The sequence below is a fragment of the Equus quagga genome, chromosome 12 (assembly GCF_021613505.1).
Source record: "Equus quagga isolate Etosha38 chromosome 12, UCLA_HA_Equagga_1.0, whole genome shotgun sequence".
Taxonomy (NCBI): domain Eukaryota; kingdom Metazoa; phylum Chordata; class Mammalia; order Perissodactyla; family Equidae; genus Equus; species Equus quagga.
In genome coordinates this window covers 15692666-15711403 of record NC_060278.1, presented here as the reverse complement: position 1 = coordinate 15711403, position 18738 = coordinate 15692666, and the positions used below count along the sequence as shown (strand labels likewise).

The window sequence follows — 18738 nt, the reverse complement described above, 5'->3', positions numbered from 1 at the left end:
AGCAACAAATGTTGGAGAGGTTGCGGAGAAAAAGGAACCCTCATACACTGCTGGTGGGAATGCAAACTGGTGCAGCCACTATGGAAAACAGTATGGAGATTCCTCAAAAAATTAAAAGTAGAACTACCATACGATCCAGCCATCCGACTACTGGGTATTTATCCAAAGAGCCTGAAGTCAGCAATCCCAAAAGTCCTGTGCACCCCAATGTTTATTGCAGCACTGTTTACAATAGCCAAGACGTGGAAGCAACCTAAGTGCCCATCAACAGACGAATGGATAAAGAAGATGTGGTACATATATACAATGGAATACTACTCAGCTGCAAAACAGAACAAAATCATTCCATTTGCAATAACATGGATGGAACTTGAGAGAATTATGTTAAGTGAAATAAGCCAGCGAGAGAAAGATAATCTGTGTATGAATCCACTCATATGAGGAATTTAAAACTATGGACCAAGAACAGTTTAGTGGATACCAGGGGAAAGGTGGGGTGGGGGGTGGGCACAAAGGGTGAAGTGGTGCACCTACAACATGACTGACAAACATTCATGTACAATTGAAATTTCACAAGATTGTAACCTATCAATAACTCAATAAAAAAATAATAATAATAAATAAATAAAATAAAATGAGAGAGTTGGATTTGATCACTAAGGGCTCTTTTAATTCTAACTGTCAAGATGATGAAATATTACTTTTCAAGGTATTTCACTGAAATTTCTCACATAGAAAATGGGCCATTTAAAAATACATAACGAGACTTTTTGGTAGCAAGGAGCTTTCCCGGTGGATTGGGGAACACTGCAGATCTGACCACTGCCACAGCTCACAGGATCATCACACATTAGAAGTGAAGGGCACCTGCAGACCTGCTGTCTCACATTCAAGGAAGCGAGGGACAGAGGCAGGGTGCCTTTCAGGACTGTGGACTCCAGTTCTGGAGTCACTTTCTGGCAGCAGTCCAGGTGCTTAGTCAGGCTCGTGAACTAAGGGGCCATTAGACCATCAGTGTGAATTGTTAGGCTGCAGGAAGGTGAGGATGCCGGCTCACCAACTGTTTTCCTAATCCGTGCCTCTTAGTAAGAGCTCATAGTCCCAGGAGGCCTGGGTAGATGAGCCTGTAGCCATGAAGGCAACCAGCTTGCCTTCTGAAGGATCAAACTCAATGTTGGCTTCATTAGCCTGGTGGTGCCTACAAAATGCTGGGGTGCATGCTCAGCCATGTACAACTTTCTATCAGAATGGCTGTACTAACCGATCTCTGGATCAAGAGGCATCTTACTGATACTTGCCCTCATTCCTTCCCCCGCACCCCGCAAATAAGCAAATTCATTCTTTATCCACTAGTACTAGAGTATCAGAACTCAAGGCTGGTGAGGAAACATCCTCTGACACTTCATATTTTGACAGGTACCATTTTTTTGAGTGTCCGTGTGCCAGGCACTGTGCTGAGAGTTTTGTATGTTTCAGCTCACTTCAGATTCACAACTTGGAAAGGTTTCCATGCACTGGGTCACACAGCTGGTTCATGGCCAAGGTTGGACTCACCCAGGCCTTCTCAGTAACACAATGACTGCATCCTGTTCCACCTTCCCACACAATCACTGGGCAGAGCCCTGACTTTGATTTACCACAGCTCAGAATTCTTATGGATTTTGCAATTTTAATTTTCCTTTAGGGCAGTTTCCAATTGTGATGTTCTCTAGAACTTGTTAAAGATATTTAAAATGTATACAGTGAAAAATATGTGGCATGTTTGTGCAGCTACTTGATAATGAGAATGAAATGTACAAGCAGTAAATTTCCCTATGCTGTTACAGAGGATGCTAGTGGGGACCCCAGCTATGGTGAGGGGATCCTCATGTTTGTATCCATGCATGACGGAGCTGGGAAGCTTCTCTTTCCACCAAGAGGAGCGGAGTATGGGTACAAATCTGGCTACTTCTAAACTTGAGGCACACCATGGAGCATGGGAAGAACACAGAGCAGGAGGCAGAAAGCTAAAGGGGCACACAATAGAAAGAAAAGATGTTCTCAGTTTCTGAGTACAATCAGGCGCCACATAACAATGTTTTAGTCAATGATGGACCATATATATGACGGTCGTTCCATACATTAGTACCGTACAGCCTAGGTGTGTAGTAGTCTATACCATCTAAATTTGTCTAAGTACGATGTTCCTAAAACAATGAAATTGCCAAACAACTCACTTCTCAGAACGTATCCCCATCATTATGTGACACATGACTGTAACTGATATCAGGTCTTCTTGTTTTTTAGAGAGAGAACACTAGAAAGAAACACCTTTGTTGTATAAATTTGATAAAGTGTATATTTATATTGAACTTCAGGCAACTGCAAACAGTCTGCCATTAGCAATAAGTGACCTCATAGACAGACAAAAGCTACCATCCTGGGAGAAACATACCAGCTGAGCCCAGACCCGTAAGAAAAGGAAGCAATATTGGATCAGGATGAAGGATTTCTGAGCCACTCAACCATAGAAGCAATAAGTGGCAATTAATATAAAACTTGGCTATATACCATTTATAATTTACTTACGTATAATTAAGTTTATGTTGCAAGAAGGTATGTTGGACACATTTTTCATTCTATAATGGGGGTTTCATTTTCCTTAATTCTTTTGCTGTCTGCAGAAAAGTCCAGATTAAAAGTTCCCTCTAGGATTATCAATAGCTATCCTGGAGCTCATGCTGGGCCCAACCATCAAGAGTCATTTAGCAAAAAACTCTCTTTAAGGCTTTTCTCTCCGTGGATGGACTACAAATTACTTATCAGTCTAAACAATTATGGGAAACCTAGCATGTACCTGACTTTAAATAAAACGAGCAAGATATGCAATGGAAAAAAAGTAAATAGTAGATAATATCTTTCTCACTATTTCTCCCAAATTCTACATATTGGAGAGAAAAAATATCCTATAAACCTATGAGTACTTGGGTGCTTAAAACTGTGGTTAATATTTAGCAATTCCTTTTAAAGGAGAAAGATTTGATTTTGTAGGATATATATTATAAATAGATACACAGATAAACAGATACTTCTGAAACCCTTTCCCTGATTTTTTCTGCCAAGAGTAAATACAAAAAAATGACAGAGCCTATGATCCCATCTCTTGACAGATCCATGCTGAGAAATTTCTGCAAGCATACCTGGAGTTCTTAATAAAAATTCCAAGAAGGTGGCTTATGGGAACCATAAAAAATTAAGAAACCTTTGGGGACCCGTGGTGAGGACTGACTTTCTCTCCAAAGGTGTTGACGGATTGTCATGACTGTCCTCTGAGGCAGTGCATGAAGTAGACAGGGAAGACAGGGCATTACTTTTAGAGTCAGGCAAGGGTTTTAATTTAAGAAGTTTACCTCCCAGGTTGACCATTCTCCACTAAACATGGCTTTGAATGACTCTGGGCTGTTTCAGAAAAACTAACTTGTCTTCAAGGAAAATGAGTTATCAATATTAAGGGCATTCAAAATATTACACTTTTGATTTTGTTACACTTTCAAAAATGAATTTTAAATAATTTTGAGAGAGTAGAAGAAACCCTGGAATAAATATACATTTTTTCCAAGGATACTTTCTTGGAGGGGCCAACACTAACTTGGATAAGTCTGTATATACTTGATTTTTTAAAAATTATTCAAATTATTTGAGGATCGCAATTCCCTTTTTTAATTTGTTTTTGAAATATTAGAGATGTGTGATTTTTTTCTTTTTTGGTTACGAACCTGGTTATTAAAATACTGGTTCTCCGTGACCCTCGAGAATAAGGCAAGTCCTTCAGTTTAAGCGCTAACTATGGAAAGTACCATCGCATATAATGCACCTCCTTTGTAAAACTTAGCACGGGTACAATGACAGTGTTATTACTTCAGTGTTTGTCTCCTGCCAGAGCGTCAACTTACAGAGGAAAAACTACATCTCTCTTGTCAGGTTCTGTGTTCCCATAAAGAGGGAACCCTGCACATAGACGAACCCAATAAATATACTTGATGAATTAAAGAGAAAATTCTTTGGTTCCTGAGGTAATTCTATCAAGTGTAACTAGTCCAACTGCAGAAAACAGAATTCAGAACTGTTATATTTCCAGTCTATCATCTTGTCTCCCAGAGCTAGGATCTATAGTCAGGGCTAGGAGAAAACAGATAATTTTATCCCCAGTTGATGGGCAGGAGAATTAACACATCTTTTGAGAGGGAAATTTGGTAATATATACCAAATCTTTGAAATAAACATTTTTGCTTTTTTAAAGATTGGCACCTGAGCTAACATCTGTTGCCAATCTTTTTTTTTTGAGGAAGATTAGCCCTGAGCTAACATCTGCACCCAATCCTCCTCTTTTTTTGCTGAGGAAGACTGGCCCTGAGCTAACATCCATGCCCATCTTCCTCTACTTTATATGTGGGATGCCTGCCACAGCATGGCTGGACAAAAGGTGCGTAGGTCCACACCCAGGACCCAAAGTGGTGAACCCCAGGCCACCGAAGTGGAACATACCAACTTAACCACTGTGCCATGGGTCCAGCCCTGCCAATCTTCTTTTTTTCTTCTTCTTCTCCCCAAAGCCCCCCAGTACACAGCTGTATATTCTAGTTGTAGATCCTTCTAGTTGTGCTATGTGGGATGCCACCTCAGCACAGCCTGATGAGTGGTGCTAGGCCCCCACCCAGGATCCAAACCACGAAACCCTGGGCCACCAAAGCAGAATGCGCAAACTTAGCCACTTGGCCATGGGGCTGGCCCCAGATATAAATGCCTTTTGATTTAAGAATTTATCAAAGGAAATAAGAATGAAATGCTTTAGACGTATGAAATTGACTGAATGTATCCCACTTAAATTCACATGTAAAAATCCTAACCGCCCCAGTGTGAGGATATTAGAAAGTAGGGCCTTTCGGAGGTAATAAGGTCGTGAGAGTGGAGCCCTCATGAGTGGGATTAGTGACCTTATAAAAGGGACCCTAGAGAGCTGTCTTGCCCTCTTTCCAGCACATGAGAAGACAGCAGTCTGCTGTCAGAGAAGGGCCCTCTCCAGAACCCTATCATGCTGACACCCTTATCTTGGACTTCCAGCTTCCAGTACCATGAGAAATAAACTTCTGTTGTTTATAAGCTACCAAGTTTGTGGTACTTTGTTTTACTAGCCCAAACTGAGTAATATGTCTTTTAAATAGTAAAACAATTGCCTAATCATAGTGTAGACACCTCTTATGCACCCTTGAGATGCTGTCAGCCTCACCTGCCTCTGGTTCCACCCATCCCTGTGGCGCTCCCTCCGTATGGGCTCTTTCTCCACCTCGCCTCATGTTCACTTCACTCCCCACTCCAGGTCTTCCCTGAGATGGGGACGTGTTCTGATGCAGGACCCTGCTCATGCTTAACTGCACGGAAGCACAGGGGAGTCACACCCAAGGGGACACACCTTTGACCAGTGGGTAAGTGAAGATGCTAAGTAGCACCCTCCCCTAACAGACTGTCCTGAGACAGGGTTTACGTGGTGTCTGAAGAATAGCAGAGAAGGATTAAGCAAACAATCATACCTAGTGGCAGCCAAGTCAACAACGGGTCCTCACAGTGTTTCATTTTCTCCTTTGCTTTACTTTCGTCCCTCACTTCTCTTCTCTGGAATCGCACTCCCTTAGAAACTCTTTGCCTCAGCTCCTGCTTTCTGGGGAACTGAGAAGTTATCTAATTGGTTAAATAATCCACATTATCTATTCAGTGGATACAGATCTGTATAGCCATTAAAAATGACACTGAAAGACAACAGCTTTTTAGATGAAATAAACTCATTATTAAATTGTATGTTAAATATGATAATATTTCTGTTTTTTAAAAAAGCATGTGTATAATCTCTAAAATGTTATCTAGACAGTGGAATTATAGATGATGTATCTTTGCTTTACTGATTTTCTAAATTTTCTAATTTTGCAGTTAATTTTTTTAAAACGAAAACTAACTTGGGTATATTTTCTGTAACAATTTCAACTGGGAAATATAAAAGGAAAAAGCTATAATCAAAGAAGAGTGAATTTAAATTATTTCAAGAACTATAAACATGAAACTTTATGAGAAGTTATGCAATACGTAACTTTAAAATATTTCCATAGGATATTACGACATGCAAAAGCAATTGTGAAAACTTAGAGAATGAGTAGAAATAAATGAAAGTGTTACAAAAAAGGCTGTGGTCTTTCTTGATGGCAGTACAGTGGCTACGAGAGACCACATGCTCTCGTAGTCAAATCAGACCTAGGTTTGAATCCTGGATCCTCAAGTATAGACACATGACCATAGGGTTTTTCTGGGGACGAAATGAGATATATTTAAGCATAGTAGCTTCTATGTAATAAGTACTCAATATATTAAGGGAATTATTAATTATTACCATCTAATAATATTTGAAAATATAAGTCTGTTTACCAAGCTAAGTCATATCTTTTTACTGCCACAAATATGCCCAAGTAAATCAAAGTTGATACTTCTTACAACCACTCCCAACAGCCAGCTACTTTCTCTGCAACTTTGACTCACAAAGGCCATAGGAAAGTTGGAAATATCCTGACTTGACTGAAGATTCTTGAGCAGATGTTTGAAATGCCTCTGCAGTAATTACAACTGTCAAAGCAATTAAACAAGGAGGCTTTTAGACCCAGGTGGCTCTAATGCTGTGGTAGCCTTCATAAGCAAACCGGAACCTAAGCCAGAGTCAATTCCTATAAATACATAGTATCCCAGAAAACAAAATTTAAGAACAATCAATCACAACCAGCCAACTACGCTTTCCAAATATGGCAACCGCTCAAGCTGTAGCCAATCAAGTAATTTCCTTGCTTTGTTTCCAGGTCTGCTCTATAAAACCCTTTCCCCCAGCTCCTGGTGCATGGCGCTCCTAACCACTTCTGGTTTGGTGCTGCCTGATTAGAATGGATGTTTGCTCAAATAAACTCCTGAAAATTTTAATATGCCTCAGTTTATCTTTTAATAATTGTAGACGTTCAAATGATAACTTGGCATCTAAAAATGCAACCCAGTAACAGCATCTGAAATTATCAGAAAATTCTTCATCCATTAAGCTGATTTCTGCCTTCCTTCAGTGTCTACTCCTCAGAACCCTGTTCTGCCCTCTCAAGCACAGGGCCAGTCAGTGACAAAGCTTTACTTTGGAAAGTCTTACAACACTGAAGTAAGGGTAGCAACAAAGGTGGTAAAGTTTCTAGAGAGTGAACAATCTGACAGGATCTCATGTTCAGAACTTGCTACCCACCACTCTCTGCATTAATTTATTCCCAGTGTTCCTGGAGATACTCTGCTGCGTGTTTGCTGTTTAAGAAAAATAAAGCACTCAGTGTGAAATAAACAATAACCAAATAAACACACACAAACTTGCATAACTTTTGATCACTAGAACTGTGTGGACTTAGCTAAAACGAAGTGAAGATTACAGAATTAAAGCAAAATATAATGTGTCTCCCTGTGTTTTGTCAGCCTGTATTCTGTAAATGCTTTTCTTGTATTTGTTTAGAATGCTTCTTTGAAAATTCTTCAAAGTGTATAATTTTCTAAATAAGTATAAAATAGACATTTTTATAATAGTTTAAATACAAAGCAGTTTGGAAAGAATACCACTATTGGTTCCTCTTAATTCTTTCATTCCTATCCTGGCCATGGAATAAAAGTTCTGAGCATAAACTTGATGGCAATATGTAAAAACATTCTTTGTTAGAGGTTCTGGATGTTTCTGAGCTGCATTTCATGGACTGAGGTCCTTCAAGGAATGATGTGCCCGGTCCCTGTTGCTATGACTCTACAACACCACACTTTTTTTTTTTAATTTGTGTACTTTAAGAAAAACAGAACCAGTATAATTTAGAGAAAACCAGCTAAGAACTGGGACAGCTAAGTGGGTGAAGTAGAACAGATAAGCAAAGAGAAGAAGGGCAATGTAAAGTTGTTACTCAGGAGTGGGAGGCAACAACTACACAAAAAATGCAGCCAACCAATAGCAGAAGAGAGTGAATAAGGATGTCTGAACCCAGCCACACAGGAATCCAAAGTTTTCAACTGCATTCAACTGCATTCGCTACGTTGTTTTGGTCCAGTATAGACACAAGTTCCCTGATTAGGGACGCTAAGGCTTTAAGAAAAGAAACCTTGTATCCAGCACCATCTTGGCCTTTAACTGGGCAATGCTGCATTTTAAACAAAACAGACACTAAGCAAAAACATGTTCAAAAAAAGGAGTGAATTTTTATTGACTTGACATTTTCCTAATTTTCTCTAAAAAGTATACGAGAATTCTGGCGAACAAAATAATCTTTGACCAGAGAGACTTAACATATATACACACAACATTTCATCCAAAAGCAGCAGAATACACATTCTTCTCAAGTTCACATGAACATTCTCCAGGATAGATCATATGTTAAGTCGCAAAACAAGACTTAACAAATTTAAGAAGACTGAAATCACATCAAGCATCTTTTCTGACCACAATGGTATGAAACTAAAAATCAATTATACGAAGAAAACTGAAAAATTTATAAACATATGGAGATTAAACAACATGCTACTGAATAACCAATGAGTTAACAAAGAAATCAAAAGAAAAAATATCTTGAGACATATGAAAATAGAAACACAACAAACCAAAACTCATGGGATGCAGCAAAATCAGTTCTAAGATGGAAGTTCATAGCAATAAATGCCTACCTCGAGAAATAAGAAAAAAATCTCAAATAAACAACCTAAACGTACACCTCAAGGAACTAGAAAAAGAAAAACAGAGCACAAAATTTGTAGAGTGGAGGAAATAATAAAGATCAGAGCAGAAATAAATGAAATAGAGACAAAAAAAGACAACAGAAAAGTTCAATGAAACCAAGAGCTCGTTCTTAGAAAAGATAAACAAAACTGACAAACCTTTACCCAGATTCACCAAGATAAAAAGAGAGAGGACTCAAATAAAATCAGAAATGAAAGAGGAGACATTCCAACTGATACAACAGAAATACAAAGGATCATAACAGACTATTGTGAACAATTACATGCCAACAAACTAGACAACCTAGAAGAAATGGGTAAATTCCTACAAACATACAAGCTTCCAAGACATAATCACGAAGAAATAGAAAATATATACAGACCAATTACCATTAAGGAGTTCGTATCAAAAACCTCCCAACAAATAAGAGCCCAGGACCAGACAGCTTCACTAGTAAATTCTACCAAACATTCAAGGAAGAATTAATACCAATCCTTCTCAAACTATTACAGAAATAGAAGAGGAAGAAACACTTCCAAACTCATTTTACATGGCCACCATTACCCTGATACCAAAACCAGACAAGGACACCACATGAAAAGAAAATTACAGGAAAATATCCCTCATGAACATGGATGCAAAAATCCCCAACAAAATATTCGCAATCCAAATTCAACAATACGTTAAAAGGATCATACACCACGATTAAGCAGAATTTACTTCAGGGATGCAAGGATGGTTCAACATCCACAAATCAATCAATGTGATATACGACATTAACAAAATGAAGGATAAAAATCATATGACCATCTCAATAGATGCAGAAAAAGCCTCTGAAAAAACTGAACATCCATTTATGATAAAAACTCTCAACAAAGCAAGTATAGAGGGAACATCTCTCAACATAATAAAGGCCATAAATGACAATCCCACAGCTAACATCATACTCAGTGGTGAAAAGACAAAAGCTTTTCCTCTAAGATCAGGAACAACAGGATGCCCATTCTCACCACTTTTATTCAACATAGTATTAGAAATCCTACTCAAACAAGTAGGCAAGAAAAAGAACTAAAAGCCACCAAAATTGGAAAGGAAGAAGTAAAACTGTCACTATTTGCCTATGACATCACATTATTTATATATAGAAAACCCTAAAGATGCCATCAAAAACTGCTAGAACTAATAAACAAATACAGTAATGTTCCAAGACACAAAAATTAACACCAAAATCTGTATTTCTATACACTAATAACAAACTATTGGGAAAAAAAAAAGAAGAAACAATTCCATTTACAATTGCACCAAAAAGAATAAAATACCTAGAAAGAAATTTAACCAAGGAAGTGAAAGACCTGTATACTGAAAAATACAGGACATTAAAGAGAGAAACTGAAGAAAATACAAATAAATGGAAAGATATTCCATGCTCATGGATTGGAAGAGTTCATTTTGTTAGAATCTCCAAACTATCCAAAGCAATCTACAGATTCAATGCAATTCCAAACAAAATTCCAAGAGTATTTTTCAGAGAAATAGAACAAACAATCGTAAAATTTGTATGGAACCATAGAAGACCCCAAATAGCTAAAGCAATCTTGAGAAAGAAGAATAAAGCTGGACACATCACACTCCCTGATTTCAAGCTCTATTACAAAGCTATAGTAACTACAACAGTATGGTATTGGCATAAAAACAGACAGAGACATCAACGGAACAGAAGAGACAACCCAGATATAAACCCACACATATATGGTCAACTACTTTACGACAAAGGAGCCAAGAATACGCAACGGGAAAAGGGCAGTCTTTTCAATAAATGGTGCTGGGAAAACTGGACAACCACATGCAAAATAATGAAATTGGACCACTATCTTACTCCATAGACAAAAATCAACTTAAAATGGATTAAAGACTTGAACATAAGACCTGAAACCATAAAACCCCTAGAAGAAAACATAGGCAGTAAGCTACTTGACATAGGTCTTTGTGATGTTTTTTGAATTTGACACCAAAAGTAAAAGCATCAAAAGCAAAAATAAACAAATGGGACTACATCAAACTAAAAAGTTTCTGCACAGCAAAGGAAACCATCAACAAAATGAAAAGGCAACCTACTAAATGGGAGAAAATATCTGCAAATCACAAATCTGATAAGGGGCTAATATCCAAAATATAAAAGAACTCATATAGCTCAGTAGCAAAAAAAACACAATCCGATTATAATACGGACAGAGGACCTGAAGAGACATTTCTCCAAAGAAGACATAGATAGCCAACAGGTACATGAAAAGATGCTCAATATCATCAATCATCAGGGAAATGCAAATCAAAACCACAATAAGATATCACCTCACACCCATTAGAATGGCCATTACCAAAAAGAGAAGAAATAACAAGTGTTGGCAAGGATACGGAGAAAAGGGAACCCTGTGTATTGTTGGTGGGAATGTAAATTGGTGCAGACTATGGAAAACAGTATGGAGTTTCCTCAAAAAATTAAAAATAGAACTAGCATATAATCCAGCAATTTCACTTCTGGGTATTTATCTGAAAACAAAAACAGTAACTCTAAAAGATACATACACACCTATGTTCACTGCAGCACTATTTACAATAGCCAAGATATGGAAACAACCTAAGTGTCCACCAAGAGACGAATGGATAAAGAAATTGTAATTTTATATATATGGAATACTATTCAGCCATAAAAAAGAATGAAATCTTGCCATTTGTGACAACATGGATGGAACTTGAGGGCATTATGCTAAGTGAAATAAGTCAGACAGAAAGAGAAATACTGTATGATCTCTCTTATATCTGGAATGTAAGAAAAAAATAAGCTCATAGATACAGAAAACAGACTGGTGGTTGTCAGAGATGGGGGTTTAGGGGTGGGAGAAATGAGTGTGAAGGGGGTCAAAAGGTAAAAAACTTTTAAAGAAATAGGCAAAAGGGGCTGGCCTGTGGCTGGGTGTTTAAGTTCGCGCACTCCAACACTCCACACTTTGGCGGCCAGGGGTTCACTGGTTCAGATCCTGGGCGCAGACCTACACACTGCTCATCAAGCCAGGCTGTGGCAGCATCTCACACAGAAGAACTAGAAGGACTTACAAATAGGATATACAATTATGTGCTGGGGCTTTGGGGAAAAAACAAAACAAGAGGAAGACTGGCAACAGATGTGACAGTGCCAAACTTCCTCACCAAAAAGTATCTAAAAAAAAAAACTAAAGTGGGCAAAGAATTTGAATAGAGGAAAAAAAATAGGTAAAGGAAGAGAAGATGCTGATAAATTATAACTTGCTTTTCAAATAGGTCTTCTTTTTTGTGCTTTTCCTGCTTCAATTGAATCTCTGATGATACATTCTGTTATGTTACCAAATACTAACATCAGTTCAAACAGAAATCTCCTTTAATAATCATCTAAAAAAAAATGTCCAGTACTCATCTAGAATAGTTAAGTCAAAATTTCTGGCAATAGGGCCTATTTATCAGGGTTTTAAAATTCTCCCCAGGTGATTCTAACATGCAGCTAGATGTGCACCACTGCTATGCTACAGTGATTCTCAACCGTACTGCATGTTAGAATCACCTGGGGTGATTTAACCATCCCAACCCAGCCCCCACCCCAGCCAGACCAACAAAAACGAATTCAGGTGGTAGGGCCGAGGCAGCAGTGTTTAAAGCTCCCTAGACCGTCCAACCTCATCTGGCTCCTAAATCCTTTATTTACAAGAAACCATGCAATGAGAAACTCAAGCTCTAGGCACCATTTTTGATTCCAGTTAACCTAGAATATAACTGGGAGCAGTTGTTTATTTAAGTGTTAAACCCCTGACAATTTTTTCAATTGTGAATGGCATCTAAGATTATTTTATAATTCTGTGGATTGTTTAAGCAATTCTAAAGTTTCCTTTCGTTTGAAAAAACAAATGGTATATTGCACAGTTGCCATTTTAATGATTGCATACAACACTCCCATTAACTTTATAAAGTATATCCTTGTGTAACTTCAGGTGCTAAAATGAAAAATATTCAGTTATCACTAGCCTCTTACAACCCTCTCCTTAAAAAAACCCCACAATGCAAAGCTTCCGTGTTAGCTGTTGGAAGCAACAAAGAGAACGGATTTGGGGATGATGATTGTCCAGAGAAGGCAAGGCAAGAGGAAGCAAAAAAGAGAACACAAATTGCCCCAGGGATTTTCCCAACAAAAAGTACATAATTCCACGTATTCTGTAAAGTAACTTCAGCAATTACACAGAATGGACAAAAGCTACTAGTTGTCAAACTCTTGTGCTTACTAAATATTTCTTCAAGGTATAACTTGTTTAGCCAGCCACCCTATGCACTACCTCATCTGCACAAGTTAACCCGTTACTAAACATTATTCAGGAAACAGTATCAGTTTTCTTAAGTTATATGCCAGTGCAAGCTTGTGAACATATATTTTAAGCATCTAGCACAACGTCAAATTTAAAAAAAAAAAGGCTGGCATAGATACTGAAGAAGAATCTGTATGATTAAATATTAGGTTTTATTAGATGATGAGAAACATAAATCTGATTTTCTATTTATTCACACCAGAAATAATCTGTGGATTTATAAAATTTCTTTTGGCTAAATACGGAGAAAGCAAACGGCATCTGCACTTAGCTTCCAGTTCAGACACTCCTCGTCACTGCTGGTATGACTTTGTTCAAGAACCTAACAGATCTGATCTTCAGTATCTTCATCTTACGTTGGGAACAATAACAATAATAATAATAATAATACCTAACCGGCAGATTGTAACAAATCAAATGAGTTAACGTACATGAAAGTACTTAATAAACTAGACAAGGCAAAACAAATTACTCATTATATCACAGCAATTGATAACCACCTTATAAAATCTGTTAGTAGTAAACCATTTGAACCTTACTCAAAGTTACAAATAGAATACTTACACGCATAGCAAAAGCATGCATTATTTAGGGATTAATATTCTGAGATGGAAAGGAATAATTAGAAGAAGCTTTATAGTAAAGCACCCTTGGGCAAAGGAGGATAGAAAAAGTAGTTAAAAACCAACTGAGAAAAAGAAAAGTGTTCACAAACTTTTTTCAAACTGTAAACAAAGGTAGATCAGAAAATATTTAAACAGATGACAAAAAATTATGTTAACAGAAGTGAAAAAAAAATCTTTAATTAGTGATTACCAGAGGGGAAGGGGGTGTGAGGAGGGCAAAAGGGGTAAAGGGGCATATATGTAGGGTGACAGATGGAAACTAGACTATTGGTGGTGAACACAATGTATTCTATACAGAAACTGACATACAATAATGTACACCTGAAATTTACACAGTGTTGCAAGTCAATATAAAGTCCTTAGATTTCAAATAATTCACTGAAGTATGTTCCAATGTCACTAAACAGTGTACTTTTACAAATACTTACCTGTAAAAATATGTAGCTGGGCAGGACCTTGTCAAATGAAGGGCTGAGATATACTGGTTCTGTCATTCTTATGCCTACACCTCTGAAAAGCAGGAAATCTAACATTAGTCAGTATAAATTACATCATCCACACAAACCACATTTCTAGGAACATACCCAAGTAACAGGTCAAATATAAGATGCTCTGCCTTTTTAAAACCTTTTTTACTATACACCAAAATACGCAGAACGTTCCTGTGAATTGCTTCTGAATTTTTACCTGCCGTAGGAGGCCAACAGGAGAACTAAAAAGAATAAAGTTACATAAATTTTTCATTTAGGCACAAATGAGTTTGTTAAAAGATTTGAACAAACTTAACAAGCAAAGGACATCTGAGTCTTTATTGATTCATCCTCGTCTTTCTGGTAATAGATTTATGATCATCGTTACTAGCCTTTCAATTCAACAAACAATCCAGTCTGCAAGGCACTAAGCTAGGTACTTACGGGAAAAATAAAAATATACTTAAGAATCATGCTGATGCTAAGCAATGACAAACATGCCACACTGCTCTCCTCTCATCTTTTTAGAGAATAATCGCCCAGTACCGACAGAATCCTCAAGATGACCTTTTCCACCTTTGTCCCTTTTTATGAGTGGCAGTGGAACTGATCGGAGCAGCAAGGGCCAGGACCCAGGTGGACAGTGATTCACAAAAATAAACACTGAAATCTGAGAGAGGCTGTCAAAGGGGAGAGAAAGCACTCAAATACTGTAAGAGACAGCCTGGTGTATCAGGCCACACCAGAGGGAGCAGGAAAAAAGGAGAAATCAACAGTGTTCTGGAGATTAGAGGAACACAGAGAAAACAGCAGTCTAATCATAAAGGCAAGGATAAGAATCAGGATTTAAACCAGCTGGAAGGGTACAAGCAAAGAAGAGAGGCTGAGGAGGAAGAACAAGGAGTCCTCAGATACAGTACGCTAGACAAGTTCATAGCTTATGAACCGATCTTGGCAGAGAAGCATCTACACAGACGGTTTGTACCCTGTTTGAGGTAGGCAGGCGGGCTAATGTTACTCACAACACTCTGACACCGAATGTCTGGGGTTTTTCCTCACATCAACCAATTCTCCAACTCTCCAGACACCAACTGAATGTCCACCAATTCAATTCTGACACTACCCAGAGTTCTCCTTAGACGACACAGGTTCAAGGGCTCAGTGTAACAGTGGACTGGCTCCACTCCAGATGCCAGCTGCTCATCCCCGGTTGCCACCTGTACTTCTGACCGACTGGCTATAAATTTGGGGATTCTGATAACTCCCTCTTCAGGTTTGATAATTTGCTAGAACAACTTACAGAACTCAGGAAAACACTTTACATACTGTTACCAGTTTATTATGAAGGATGACTCAGGAGCAGCCAAATGGAAAAGAGGCACAGGACAAGGAATGGGAGAAGGGCACCGAGCTTGCACGCCCTCCTCCAGTGCACCACACTCCCAGCACCCAGAGGTGTTCACGAACCCACAAGCTCTCCAACATTGTCTAGGGGTTTTTAACGGAGGTTTCATTACACAGGCATGATTGATTAAATCTTGGTCATTGGTGATAAACTCAAAGTCCAACCCCTCACCTCTCCCCAGAAGTCTGGGGATGGGGCTGAAAGTTCCAAACCTCTAATCACGAAGTTGGTTCCTCTGGCAACCAGACCCCAACTAGAAGCTATCTAGGGGCCCCCAGTCATCTCAGGAGCATACAAAAGACACACCACTCCGGGGATTCCAAGCTCCAAGTTTTAGGAACTGAGTGCCAGGAACCCAGGACAAAGATCAAATTCTTTCTTTCTTATTATGCCACAGCAGGGTAAGCTTATGCTGCCTTTTAGAGTGAAATAATTTCTATAGCATCTGTGGCCTGCCACCGCAGCGGGTACGACTGTGAACTTCCCTCAGCTCTAACATCCTTCAGCATACGATAAATGTTCACTCCTTTTTTCTTCCCATCCCTTTCAGCCTCACTCATTTGTTAACCACGTGATATCTCTGAATCTACACTTTTGATCAGAGTTAAGACTGGCTCCTTTGTCCAGGCAGGATCAAATCAAACCACTTCCTAGGCAAAGAGTTCCTGCCCCTGAGCAGGAAATACACAAAGAAAACTTCTGAAACGTCACTGCCTCACATTCAAAAGTCAGTCATTTGTTCAGACAACTGGTGTTCTTACCTTGATCAACACCTCACCCCCCATCCAGAGTCTAGAGCCATCACTGAACGCCTTGAATTCCACGACCTGATCACTCTGTCATAATTTAAATGACTTTCTGATTTCTGGAATCCTGACTTGGAGAATTCTAGTTCTCTGAAAAATACTGAAACTAACATTTATATACCTGCCTCCTAAGCCAGTTCCCACCTAGTGCTGCAAGTTCTGGTGCCCCTCTGACTATCCTTCCCACCATGCCCACCAGCACAAGTGTGTCCATCTGGACAGTATTTAACTTAAAACAATGTGACAAAGAATAATTTAAGCCAATTATTGTTCAGGTACGCTACTGTAACCATGGCCCCACTGGGACCAATTGAAACTGATCCTCTCTTATCAACAGAGTAATTAAGAGTTGTTTTTCAGGAACTGACAGTTGGCTCCTTGTCTAGTTCAGGCCGGTTGAGACCGCTGTGGGGTATCAGAACTGGCCACTCCAAAATGTGTCTCTTTGGCTTGATTATTTTTAAGAACAAAAGACTCTGAAACAAACTTTGACCTTTCCCCTAACCGCCTAAAAGAATTTCAGATAGAAGGCCTGTTGTTCAGGCAGGAACTAATACCCTAAGATAACTACAGTATAATATAAACTAGGTGTGATAGGGAGGAACCTAACATTAACAAGGGCTTTATAATCAAAGTCCGCTCCATGTCTCATGGTCTTTGCAAGGCATGGTCAACATTTGTTTATCAAACATTTGCGTTTCTAGCTCCATGTAAATTGCCTTCCTCCCCTTTGAAGTCTCAAACCACTGCCCCCAACATCCTCCTTTGTCCTTAGCTGAAGATGGTATTTAAGGTAGTGGCTTCTGCCATTTTGGCGAGTTACTCAGATTGCCTGCGTTTCTCCCATGTACAGGTTATGAAACTTTGTTTGATTTCCTCCTGTTACTCTGTCTCACGTCAGTTTAACTCTTACACCAGCCAGAGGGACCCAGAGGGGAGAGGAATAGTTCCTCCTCTCCTACCCCAGCCCCCATCAACTGGGCCTGGGCAGACGACCCATCGGTGACTCTTCTGACATCAGGGGGCAGAAAACTCCACTCTCGGATCATGCTAATGCCACCATTTTGTGAACGTGCGTCCTACGAAGAGCCATGAAGCTTGAATACACTTGTGCAGATCATCAACTACTCACTTCTCCTTAGCTCCAATCATCTATCTCCACACTTCAGACCAGTCTGCCCTTCATCCCATAAATTCTGCCCCAGGCTCTGGATCAGGGAGACAGATTTAAGAATGTCGCCTCCTGTTTCCTTGCTGGTCGACCTCACAATAAAGCCTTTTCTTTTCTCAAAAGTCGATGCCGTAATAATCAGGTTTTTTTATACACACTGGCAGAGAACCCCCTCTTTGTGGGGTAACAGTATTACATGTTTCTTGTAAAACTATTTTTGTAATATAAATAGCCATATAATAATACAAAGTACAAAATCTCACAGGATAAACACTGTTAGTAACTTAATCTACCTCTATGAGTCCATGCATGATTCAACTCAGCTGGAATTCACGACACCAAAGGGTGCAAATTTACTACCTGAATAACATACCAACAGAAGAGTCTGCTCTAAAATTTTAAAAGAATATAAATAAGAAACAAGGTGTACATGTACCATTCCTTTGCTATGTAAGTGTGCTTTTTCTCACACAGGCAGAGAAAGAAATCATAAAAGCATAACTGAATGTTGAGTTTAAAAACTGAGTTCAAAAATCAGCAGTTTTCTGAAAGATGGCTGCCTCTTACTCCCACCAACCAGGAAAACATTACTCAGAAAAGTCTGTTGGCACAGTTACTGGAACTACCACATCAAATAAGAGGATGAAGAGTGTACCATGAATAACGAACTAAAGGAGGCAGTCAAAATATCAATTCCCAATGCCGGCCCATGGCTGAGTGGTTAAGTTCACACACTCCGCTTCAGTGGCCCGGGGTTTGCCAGTGTGAACCCTACAAACCACTCATCAAGCCATGCTGTGGTGGCATCCCACATAGAAGAACTAGAACGACTTACAACTAGGATATACAAGTATGTACTGGGGCTTTGGGAATAAAATAAAAGAAAAAGAAGATTGGGAACAGATGTTAGCTCAGGGCCAATCTTCCTCATAAAAAAAAATCAATTCCCTATCACAGACCCAAAGATAAACACAGCAGAAATATGCTTTATCTTCATATTCAGAAAGGCTTCTAAGGAGAATAACATCTTTGTTCTTGGCCATTTGGAAAGTACTGCTATCCAGAACTAGGGAATCCAATAATC

The 18738-nt window shown here is 39.0% G+C and overlaps 1 protein-coding gene across 3 annotated transcripts in view; it reads right to left on the bottom strand.

Moving 5' to 3' along the window:
• NSUN6 (NOP2/Sun RNA methyltransferase 6) overlaps nt 1-18738 on the bottom strand; it is a 68844-nt gene that overhangs the window by 30871 nt on the left and 19235 nt on the right. For all 3 annotated transcript variants that reach the window (XM_046679154.1, XM_046679155.1, XM_046679156.1), the window contains exon 6: nt 14231-14312. In XM_046679154.1, the coding sequence (XP_046535110.1) occupies nt 14231-14312 (82 nt within the window). The remainder of the gene's footprint in view (nt 1-14230; nt 14313-18738) is intronic.